Genomic DNA, 12,962 nt, shown 5'->3' on the forward strand with positions numbered 1-12,962 from the left:
TTGCAATATTCACTTTTGATTTTTGAGTTTGTATAGTTTTTCCTTTCCTTTATATAATCAATACATGTAAAAAATCTGAATTGAAGGCTTTTAGCAAATGATTTTACAAGGTGAATTTTGGCTTTTATGAGGGGATTATGGGAATTCAGCTTTCATTCTCAGACATTCATGAAATTTTGAGGAAGGATAAATCTGGGTAAAATATTAGTGATAGCCTGTTAGTATAGTTCAGCAGGCCATAAACCACTGTAATAGATTTGACTTACCATTAGACCACTGAAATAATGAGATAAGCCATATGAAGAGCTTTGGAAAATTTAAAGATGGCTTTGAATGTCCTAGCTATGTTGTTGTCTGATCTAGCACTTTCATCTTATGAAGAGAAAAGTGACACCAGTAAAATTATATCCTCCAAATCATATACAATATTTCCTGAACTCCAAATCTAAACCAAATCTGATTAGTAGCTATTCTCCAAATTGAACACTCCATTATCTGCCTCAGGTTATTTTAACTTGTTATGCTTTTTCCCCTCATCAGTATTCAAAGCCTGATAGTACATCTCCTCAGATCCATATCCCATAATTTTTTTTTGGTCAAGGCTCAGCTCTATTGTCATTCTCTCTGGGAAGGCACCCTAGGGTTCTTACACATCTCAAAATAGCTTATATTTATTTATCTGTGTATATATGTTATACTATATACAGTCTTATATATAAGTGAGATCTTATTCTTTTTTTTTAAATAAATTTTAATTGATATTTTCTATTTTTGTTACTGTGATCATCACAATATCCTAGGTATATCTCCCTCTACTCATCCTAGAGTATTATTCCATATGACAAATTATTTTTTAGAGAGGAAAAAAGTCAATATAAGTGATCAATATATTGAAAAAAAATCCCAAAATATGTCCTATGGACTTCTTACCTCCGTAAGAGTAAGTTGAAAGTTTCTTCGCAAATCTTTTCATTTGAGATCCACTTGATTTTTATGATTTTGATACATTTACTTTGGATTTTTTGGTGTGTCATTGTTCTTCCATTTACATTGTTGCAGTTATATATATTGTTTTCTTGGCTTTGTTTACTCTGCATCAGTTCATATAGGTATTTAGCTCTTTTCCTGCTTTTTTGTATTTATCATATATATAATTATAGCAGAATAATATTCGATCACATTTATGAATTACAATTTGTTAGCCATTCCTCCTATTGCTAGGCCTACTGTCTACTTTATTTTCAAGTTTTAGCTATCAAAAAAGTATCACTATAAATATTTGGAGTATATGGAGAAGGCAAAATTGATTTCATTGTCTTCTTTGTATTCCTAGCACTTAACACAGAGTCTTGCACATAGCAGATGATTTATTAGAATTAAACTTTCTTTCTTTGATTTCACATCTAATGTGGTTTCTATTTTTTTAAACATTCTTTTAAAAAATTCACTCATTGAAAAGATAAGCAGCATAATACCCATTATATATGTGAGGTCATACAAAACATATTAGCCATATCACAAAAAACAAAAAGACAGTGCAAAAAAAATGCTTCAATCTGCACTCAGAGTTTATCATTTCTCTTTCTAGATGTAAAGAGCATTTTTAAAATTAATTAATTAAATTTAATTTAAAATTAAAATTAATTTTAAAATTATTATTATAGCTTTTTATTTACAAGTTATATGCATGGGTAATTTTACAGCACTGACAATTGCCAAACCTTTTGTTCCAATTTTTCCCCTTCTTCCCCTCCTTCCCCCCGCCCCCTTCCCCAGATGGCAGATTGACCAATACATGTCAAATATGTTAAAGTATAAATTAAATACAAAATAAGTATACATGTACAAACAGTTATTTTGCTGTACAAAAAGAATTGGACTCTGAAATAGTGTACAATTAGCCTGTGAAGGAAATAAAAAATGCAGGCAGACTAAAATAGAGGGATTGGGCATTCTATGTAATGGTTCATAGTCATCTCCCAGAGTTCTTTCTCTGGGTGTAGTAAAGAGCATTTTTTCATCATGAGTCCTTTGGAATTGTCAGTGATCCTAAAACCAGTGCTCTTTTCTGATATTACACTGAGTGTTTTATTGAAGCTTACCAATGATCCAAAAAAGTCATGTGGTCAAGACAGCTCCTCCATTGATTGATGAATAAATTCACTTTTGAGGAAAACTCTTTTCCACCTCTCTTACTCTTAATGAAGATAGTTACTTGATATTTGTCTCCAAATTAAAATTGCCTATCAATAATAATGGCAACCACCCATACGTAGCACTCTATATTTTACAAATGACTTTCTGTGAAGCAACCTCATGACACATACAGGGCTAATATTATTCTACATGTTTCACTGCTGAGGAAATTGAGGCTCAAAAGAGCCCATAACATTGACTTGTACCTTATGGCTCCCAATCTAGTACATCATACAGCCTCTCTGCAGGTTTTGTAGCATTAATTGGAACTGGAGGGGCAAAAACGGTTTAAAGGGAAGCATTTGGTTTTCAGATGGAAAGAGATGGGAGTAAAGTTTTAAGATAGAATAAAATAAAATTATGTTCTCTGAATTTGAATGAAAAATCATTCAAAGTTAAAGGTCAGTTATATAGTTCACTAATGCTTATTGTTTGGTGCAAAAAATATGCATTTTAGTATATATATAGAGAGAAATAATACATATATATGAGATCATATTTTGTTCATGCAATTTTGGGGGTTTGAATTTGGAGAAAGCTAACTTTTCAAAACATACAACAGACAGCTTTGAGTAACATCTGTAAAAAAATGTCAAAAACCAAAGTTCAACTTAACTTTTTCTAAGATTTAAATCTGACCTTTTGTCTCTTTGGCCTCTAGTGTGGACAAAATCAATCACTCCTTGAAGTCTAATTACAGCTGACCCTACTATAGTATAGGATGCTACTTTCTGCCAGCTACCACTAATAAATGTTTCTTTTCTGGAGTGCTTCTCCATTACTCCTAGCCTTCAAATGAGAAAATATATTTTTCTATACCAGTTGGGAAGTGATTGATTTTCCTGTGTGATCCCTGCGTGGATAAATTAGCAGCTTGCCTCCTCTGACAATGTCTTGAGATTCTTTAACTTCCTTTGTATTAGCCAACAATCGCTGAAACTAGGCAAGAATTCTCCCAAGGATGAGTGTCTGTCTGGTGGCCAGTCACATGCCCTATTTACTTACTGGAAGGAGGAGCAGAAATCAGAGGCCTATGAATCAGCCGGCTTCTTTAATCCAGTCTGGCATAAAGACACATCTGTTTGGAATTAATTCCCCATGAGTTGCCCTTGTGGGGAAAGGGGAGATGTCTTTTTCCATAAGGAAATTGGGGGGCAGGGAGGCAGTTAACAGGTTAATGATATTCAAATTGAATTTAATAGGATTAATAGTATCCTTAAAACAATGGCTCTGATATGTCTATCTTGGGCTTTTTCTAATTTGGGTTGTAGAATTTTTTTTGCTATTGAAAACAATATAAGATCAAGGTTAAGAAGATGGTTTTCTAGTTATAATTAGATACAAATGGAGCCTCTAATTATTCTGTTGTTCATAGGAAGGTAGAGGGACAGAGACAGAATTAATATGATAAAGTTCTTTACAGAATAAGTACACAGTGTTTATTAAGGAATAAAAATAATGATGAGTGACATTCAATGGCTTCATGTATCAGTAAATTAATACAGCATCTTTTGCTCAAGTACTTAAGTAAATTAATATGCTAAATTAAAAGGTTCCTAAGTGGGACTTATTTCTGCTGTTATTAATAACAAAATCATGTCATGCCTTTCCTGACTAACCAGAAACTTACATTGGGAAATGAAAAGTAGGCATTTTAAGTAATTGTCTACATTTAAGTAATTGGCTAAAGTTCTGGGTAAGCAACCCCTTCTATAATGAGAGTTGAACAGGCTGATTTCACAGTAAAACTAGGTTATATATTAAATATTTAAGACATCCCCATTTGCTTCCAAAAGGACTTGAAAAACAGTTTAAAATTTAAAATATTTTAAGACATTTTAGGAATAAAAGCAGAACTGAGATTATCTGAATAAGTGACTGATATTTTCTTAGTGCTTTACAAACACTTATTTAATCCTCAACCTTTTGAGGGAAGTAATACAGGTATTATTGTTTTCCTCTCATGGATGAGGAAATTGGCCTAGAGGGTGAAGTTTTTTCTTAGAATTTGAGTTGGAAGGGACTTCTGGTCCTTTACCTGAATAGGTATCCTTTCTACCTTACATCAGAGCCTCTAGGCTAGTGGGGAGGGCCTGTGGTGGAAGCATGGGCAACATACTGCCTCCCAGAGAAACCAATTCTACTTTTAGAAGGCTCTAATTGTTAGGAAGGTTTTCTTTACATCAAACCTAAATCCACTGATTATTCCTAGTTCTGTGATATGGGTCAAATGTTATCTCTGATTGAAGTGAGGACTAGATACTATCAAAGCTTCAGGGCAAATATTCTGATACCATATTCCATGCTGGTTCTGCTGTACCTGTACATCTCTCCAAATCAAAAATGGTTTCAAGCTTGAAAGAGGTAGGTTTGATCTGAATGTGAATATGATTTGAATAGAGAGAAGAGGAAGCATTCTAAGCAAGGTCAACACGTTGTTTAGATCTACTTGGAAAAATATCTACAGGTAAGCAGGAAGGAATATGGCATATTTGTTGGAAGGAACAAAGAACAACCTTAAAAGAGAAATGGGCATATATTAGGAAATACTATAATTAGAACATGGCCACATTATAAAATGACTTTGGTCTAGGATTTCTTTAGGGTCAAAAGGTTCTCTGAATTGGAGGAAAAAAAAGATATAATCACCCAAAGCATAACTGGAAGGGCTTTCAAAGGTTATCTATTTCAGAATGTGCTAGATTTGACAAACCTTTAATGAAAGGGAACTCAACTACCTACTGAGTCATTCTATTATATTATTGAATGTGATGGACTCTAATTATTAAAAAGTTCTTCCTAAGTTAAAATCAGTTCTTCTTTAATTTTTTTTTTCCTTTGGCTGAGACAATTGGGGTTAAGTCACTTGCCCCAAGTCACACAACTAGGAAGTAGTCTGAGTTTAAATTTGAACTCAGTCCTCCCGACTTCCCACTTTACCAGTTATTTAAAAGTTGTTTCTGGGGGCAGCTAGGTTGCACAGTAGATAGAGCACTAGCCCTCAAGTCAGGAGTTCAAATCTGACCTCAGACATTTAACACTTCCTAGCTGTGTGACCCTGGGCAAATTGCTTAACCCCAATTGCCTCAGCAAAAACAAACAAAAAAAGTTGTTCCTGGGGCCAAGCATTGGAGTTGAACTTGAATTCAATAATAACGTATAATAATGTATATTTTAAATAATAACTAGCTTTTTTTTCTTTAAAAGAGAGACAAAGTTTGAAACTCAAAATTTTATTTAAAAATGAATGTTGAAAACTATCTTTACATATAATTGGAAAAAAAGAATACTATTTACCAAAAAAAAAAATTAAAGTGCTTTATAGATACATTCTTTCTATTGCTTTGACTTTTGCCTCCTTTCTGCCTCTATAAAGTAACTTGTTGTAATAAATATATACAATAAAGCAAGACAAATAAGCTCTGGCCATGTCTAACAATGAATGTCTCATTTTGTATTTGTGGTCTATATCTTTTTTAATGGGCAGGAGGCTTGTTTTTCTATTAAGTTGTGGATTTCATAGATAAGGCAGTGATCAACATTCTATTGTTTCCTTTATTTAAATGTCTTTGATCTACTTATCTGTTTTTTGGGTGGTTGTTGAAAACATTTATTAAGCATCTACTAAGTGCAGGGTCCTGTGATGGAAAAAAAAAACCTATGTATTCAACTGAGTATCGGTTTTTACTCATGGAGTTAAAACTTAGGACACAATTTGGGAAATGAAGCTTTTCTGTTTAGAAAGCACTTTGATCTCTATTATCTCATTCATAGGATCCCAGGCTCCTAGATTAAGAAATTGAGGTCATATTGTTATGCCAAAGTTCCCTTTTTAATGTCGTGACCCAGTTTCTCCAATTGTCCTATTTAGTTATTCTGCCTCAGATTATAACCTTTCCCCTCTTAATGTTTGAGACAACGGTTTTATAGACATTCCTTCTTAATGTTTGACAAAATAAAGGTTTATCCATTTTAGATGTCATTAGAATATCAGTAACCTCCCTCCATTAGGTTATTCCCACCTAGGTACCTCCATTATGTCATTGTTCTTGTTATTCCATAAAAAGCTCGCTGTCCCGTTGCTGTCCCATTACTCGGGGCTAGACTCTATTGGTCCCAGTATTTCTCTCCATTTAATAAACTATTGAATTGGTCTCTAATCTCTTGTCTTGCTCAGTTCCTTTGGCATTACAATATGAGAAATTGTGTAACTCATCCCCCTCCAGGTGCCTAATCCTATCGAAACTTCCACATTTCTCTCTTGTTCACTATTCTCTCCCACCCTATTGCCAGCTTTCATCATGGTTTATGTAATACTTAGCACAGTACTTGGTACACAGTAGGCAATTAATAAATGTTTATTTCTTTCCCTACTCTTATGAAGGCTATCACCATCCTTCTACTCAGGTTTGCAACCTCAGAGTAATTTTCAGCTCTTTTCCCTCCTTAACCCCTCACATTCAGTGACTTGCCAAGTCTCATTGGTTCTGCCTCTACAAAAGATATCATATCCATACTTATTCTCCACTCACAAAGCCACCACTTAGATTCAGGCCCTTGTCATTTTTAACCCTCACTATTGATTGTCTAGTGATTTTTCCAAGGGTCGGTGATTGGTAGAACAATGGTCTCATGATTTCCATTTTGGGAAGCTAAAAATCATCTATACAATAGTCCATTCTAGTGAGAAAGAAAAGAAGGAAATTACTGGCTAAAATGAGAAATATAAGATTACTGGAGGCTTTATTCAATCAATAAAGCTTTTACTTTGTACAGAATGGTCTGCTGAACATTGAGGGAGACACACAATTTCAATTAAACATGATTTATAAGCTTAGGATATCAAGTTGGAGAATGAGAGGCATACTGTAACACAGAAATATATAATCAATAGATTTGAGAGGTGCAAAAAGTTTGTGTGAAGGGCAAGAAGGGAAAGGTTTTATTTATTGACAATTGGCTGAATTCTTATTCTGATCAAAACATTTTGGGGGATAGATGAACAGTATAAGTGTCAAAATTCAGGAGTACAGTCAACCAGATTAAAATGGAATTGGAAAATGTTTAACAAAATAAGTAAAATAATGTTAATTTGTGGTTTTCTAAGTTAACCTGTTTCCAAGTGAGGGATTTGTTTCTATTTGAGCTTGAAACCACTGGTATAGTGTGGTTCATGTTCTGTTAATTAGGACAACTTTGTTATGTTCTCTTCTCATTTTGGAAAACAGATATTGTCATTTGTATTCTTTCTCTGGAGTACTGGTCCTCTATTAGAGGCTCAGGAAATAGCTCCTCATTGCCTTGTGGATTAAGTTAATATGTTTCCTGATTTTGCATAAAGTACCTATGAGATAAGGATGTCATAAACTATAATTAGCATTCCCTTCTAAGATTGGTTGGCTACTCCTAACATTTCTCCTTCTTTTACAATCAGGTGAAAATGAAATCCTTGCAACCCTTCATGATATTGCAAGCAAGAATAAAATTTGGAGGTCCTACATTGGCATGGGCTATTATAACTGCTATGCACCTCAGGCCATCATCCGGAATTTGTTGGAGAATGCAGGATGGTAATGTATTTTCTGAATAATTTTGAAATTCAGTAAACACCTTTGCCATCATTATTTTATTTTTAATTTAATTTTGTCATCTTAGATGAACAATTTTTTTCCTCTCCTTTCCATTTTCTCCCACTTTCCTGCTGGAAAAAAAAAAAGAAAGAAAGTCTTCGAAAACATAAAACATCCTCAGAAAAGTAAGCTGATTCAAACTAAGTTGTTAGTGATTAATTAGATCCTTCCTAAGGGAGCTAGAGGATCTAGGATACTGGAATTGGGGTGGGAAAAAGAAAGGGAAGGGAAAGAAATAAGTATTTATATAGTACTTACTATTTGCTAGCACTTATTTATTTATTATAAATATTATTTCATTTGATCCTCGAAACAACTCTGTGAGTTGCTATTATAATCCTCATTTTACAACTGAGGAAGCTGAGGAAAACAAAGGTTAAATTATTTGCCCAATTAGTAAGTATAAGTCTGTGTAAATTTAAGTCAAGGCCAGATTTGGAAATCGGACAAGTTGGGTAACTTACTGGGGACCAGTTCTCCATTTCTACTCTTGAGAAGAATATTTTCTCTAGTCTACTAATCCCTTGACATGGTTCCTATCAAGGCTGTTACTGGGTACTATGCTCTTATACCACAAGTAATTGGTAGACTAATATACATATGTTGCTCTTCATAAAGGAAAATGGGTTTCTTATTCACCATTGGTTGACAAAACATTTTGAGTTGTTTTCCTGTTCATGGGATCCATTCTTCCTCATCCATATATACAGATGGATCCTTCTCTATATTCACCCCCATTCCAGGGAGAATCAGAGCTTGATTATTTTTTTTGGGGGGGACGGGACATAAAGGAGGCAGTATCTGAGTTAATCCATGAAGGAAGAGGAGTTTCTTTCTGAAATCTCATTTATAATTCCTAATTCAATACTAAAGGAATAAATGTGATTTAATCTGTTTTTGCTTATTGTTGCTATTATTGTTTTTTAGCTGCTCTACAAAGGTTGCCATTGATTCTTTATGAGCACCAATGGATATCTTTAATCTAAGCTCAGTCTCATGATGTGATCATAGATATTAATCACCTGATATATAACACAAAGCTGTAATTAGAGTTGGGCAATAGAGGCCTTGGTTTTGTCCCAGGACACTGAATAGAGTGCTGACAAAAAAACCCAACAAAACAAAACAAAACAAAACAAAAAAACCCACAGTTCTTCATTGACTGATAACCTTCCATGAGTCTTGACTTCCTAAAGGGATGGTGTTTCCCATCCTACTCCTCAAACTGTGAATTTTGTACTAGCATTGTACTAGCATTTTGTATTCTTGTCTTAGGTACAAAAATTCCTAGTTATGGCCCTGAGATAGCCCCTTCCGTTTTGGTGTGTCCAAGTGGCTTGTTAATAACTGTTAGTTATCTCAATGTGCTTTTATTAGATAGGCAGATTTTTTTTCCCTACTGAATAGTAATTACAAGAATATTAAGTTTGAAATAGCCATCTGAAATGGTAGGTTTTAGAGAGATTGTGTGTGTGTGTGTGTGTGTAAGACAGAGAGACAGAGACAGAGAGAGAAAGAGAGACAGAGGCAGAGACAAGGACACAGACACGCACACAGACAGAGCAGGGGGCAAACAGGCAAAGAGGCAGAGACACAGAGGGACACACAGAGAGACAGAGACACAGAGACAGAGGCAGAGAGGTAGAGATAGAGAAAGAGGGGGACAGAGACAGAGAGATAGAGACCCAGAGAGAAACAGAGACACAGAGACACACACAGAGAGACAGACAAGACAGAGAGAAACAGAGACAGAGACATAGACAGAGACAGAAGCAGAGAGAAGGACACACAGAGAGGCAGAGACACAGAGAGACACACAAAGACAGAGAGAGACAGACACACATACACACACACAGAGACAGAGACAAAGAGACAGACAGAGAGAGAGAATGTGCTGATAAGGATTTATTCTTGACTATTTCTTTGAAAGTTAAACCCCAAGCTTTGTTACAAAAGCAAATGGCTTGCCTTTTTACTTCTTTTAAAAAACCCATCTCGCCAAGGACAATCGGTTGTGCCAATTCAGCAGTTTTAAACCCTGGCCAGCAGTATTTTTCTGCCTTCCAACACAGATTATTCCCCATATTGCTAGCACGGACTAAGTGTCTTCACTTATTTTAAACTGACATTTCAGAGGAAAATGCCTTTGTCCCCTGGCTGCCAGTCACGCCTGGCTCCATGCATCAAAAGCACATCACTTTGCTCTCCTAAAGCTCGGTTACTGGTGGACAGTTTTGTTCTGTGAGAGGAGGTGGAGTAGCATGCTTGCACATGTTTCCTGATAGTCTTCACATTATCACAATTCTGAATGGTTTCCATAGAAGCAGGACTAACAAATTCCGGTGACGTGACATGAAAATAAATGAATAACTCAGTCTCGAAAGGACACAAATATTTGGTTAGCTCCCAAAAATTTATCAAGTCTAAGATTTGATGTTATGGGAATCCAATATTTCAGACGGTAAAGGCTTTGTAATTTTTAGTAGCTGACATGAAAGTATGTGGGAGGAGGATTTTCCTTTTAAGCTGCTTGGCTTGTCTATAGTTTTTGTTTCCAGGATGGCAGCCGGGGTGTTATTGCTTATGCCTTGCTGCCTCCCCTTCCCAATTCTAAAGGAAAGCCTAAGGCAGAACGATGGGGAATACTGATTACTTTAAAGTAAATGAGGATGCTATATTGAGTGTCTGATGTTTCAGTGAAGCCAAAAACCTATTTAGGAAGCAAAACAGTGCTCTTGTAGGCTACATTTAAATTGCCAGTTGTAAAATAGACATAATGGGCCACAAACTAAGGGTTTTATCCATTTTTTGGGGCTCTATTTAAATCGCTTAAACTCCTAATTTAAAAGTACACATGTCTGTGGGTTCTTATGCATTTTTTTTGTGGAGTTATGCTAAATGTAAGCAACTGAGCAGAATTTGACTGGCCTTGGTCTGAGAATCTGTTGGGCAATTTATAAGATTAAATTCATTGTCTTGAATTTAACTTGAATGAACTTCTTGAGTCAATTAAAAAAAATATAGGGCATTTAGAGTTTCTAGGAGAAAAAAAACCCCTGAGTTTTAAGATTTACTAAGCACTTTGTACCCTGAGGTATAAAGTGAAAAAATAAGCAGCTATTTACTTATAAAACTGTTGAGTTTTTAATATTGAAAGGAAGTTTTCAAATACTGTTTACTTTATTATGCTCTTTAGCAGAAAATCAGAGCCCATACTAGGAAAAAATGAAATCCATTAGAACATAGGAAAATAGCAGATAAGCTGGGGCAAATTCACATAGATTAAAATGAGTCTTTTGTGAAGCCTAGTGCCTGGTACATAGTAAGCACATAAACCCTTGTTGGAATGAAGGATTTGATTAGCCATATTTCTTCTACTTACTAAAAGAACCCATTATCATGACAATAAAAAGTTGGGTAAAATTAGACTTGTCCCATATAAATATTTTCAATTGTAATTTCATATTTTATGCTTTAGAAGGAAAAATATACTTAGTATCAACATTTTTTTCACAGAACTATTTATACCAACTAGGGTTTCCAGTAACATTTATATGAGAAAAGTGCTTTAGACATATACATTTGTATTAATTAAAGAAAAACTTCATTTTTGAAGCTTTCTTACTTTAAAGACTTATTCCAACAGAGTTTAGTGAGGGATACTGGGAGCCTATTTTATGACATGTACTTAACATTGTAACACATCATCCTTGTTTTTCTTATACTTTAAAAAATCTTGATTGTGTATATAGTATAAATTTGTTGCTATTATTTTTGTCTTTAATAGTATGTTTGTCTTCAGTACATATTGTTATTTCTGTTCTGTATTCTTTTCTCAATCACCTTATATATTCTTCATATTCACTCTTTCATAGATCATACTCTTTCTATTCATTCCTCAAATAATTGGAAATAAAACTAGAGAACCAGCTTCTAGTTTCGTTTCCAGTTATTTGCCCTTGGAAATAATACTACTGGGAATATTTTTTTGTGGGGTATTGGTCTAATATTGGGACCACGGTAAAGGATATGCTTGTTTTTATAATTGTCATTTCATAGTGCTTTCCAAAAAAGTTGGACCAATTTACACTTTCACTGATAGTGTAGTAGCACACCTGTTTTTATTATGGCTATACTGAATTTTGTAATCTTTTATTATCTTTTCCAATTTGATGGGAGTCAGGTAGACTTTTGATTGTTTTAAATTGTATTTTTTCTGATTATTAGGGAATTTAAAAATATATTTCTCTAGTAATTGTTGATAGTTTCAAGAATGTTATTTATATACTTTGACCATTTAACAACTAGAAAATAGGCATTAGGAATTTATATCACTTCTTATAAATTTTGGACATCAGACTTTTATCAATTTTTCATACAAAGGGTTTTTTCTCTCCCTGTTCTGGATATATTGCTTTTTATTGTGCACAAGATTTTAAAAAAATTACATAAAGTCCATTTGTTTCATTTCTTCATTTCCTCTAAGTCAAAGCTTGCTGTTTCTTCTTAAAAGCCTGTTTCCAACCTTAAAACAAATGAAAACAAAAATTTGTTTCTTTCATTTCATTTCATTTCTGATTTTTTTTTCCCTAGCTTCCTCCTTTCTCTGCAGTTCATATCCTGTTCCCTCAGTTCTTGGAGAGTTGTGCATTGAGATTATAATGGGTAAAGTCTGAATCGGGAAATTAAGATTGATGCTAAGGCACCCCCTTTTAAATAAAGGAGGTAATTGTGGCTTAGAGTGGTGTCATGACTTGCATGAGGTCACACAAACATGTCAGTTGAGGTGGGATTAGAATCAAGGTTTCCGTACTACTAGTACAGTGCTCATTCTATTACATAGTTCTAGAGAACTCTTTAATACAGCCTTCTCAAACTTTTTGGTATTTTTGGCCTTTTAAACTCTTAAAAATTATTGAAGACCCTATTTATGTTTGTATATGTGAGTCAAATCTATTGATATTTAACACATTATAAATGTAAAGTTACATCTTAACATTATGAAAAAATATTTCTTTTTTTTTTTTTTTTTTTTTTTTATTTAATAGCCTTTAATTTACAGGATATATACATGGGTAACTTTACAGCATTAACAATTGCCAAACCTCTTGTTCCAATTTTTCACCTCTTACCCCC

At 34.2% G+C, this 12,962-nt stretch overlaps 1 protein-coding gene across 1 annotated transcript in view; it reads left to right on the plus strand.

The window, feature by feature from the left end:
• The window catches only part of GLDC (glycine decarboxylase), a 104,025-nt gene that overhangs the window by 15,999 nt on the left and 75,064 nt on the right, over nt 1–12,962 (plus strand). The window contains exon 3 of the mRNA XM_003762139.4: nt 7,631–7,766. Within this exon, the coding sequence (XP_003762187.1) occupies nt 7,631–7,766 (136 nt within the window). The remainder of the gene's footprint in view (nt 1–7,630; nt 7,767–12,962) is intronic.

This window comes from Sarcophilus harrisii, chromosome 1 (assembly GCF_902635505.1).
Source record: "Sarcophilus harrisii chromosome 1, mSarHar1.11, whole genome shotgun sequence".
NCBI classification, from domain to species: Eukaryota; Metazoa; Chordata; class Mammalia; order Dasyuromorphia; family Dasyuridae; genus Sarcophilus; species Sarcophilus harrisii.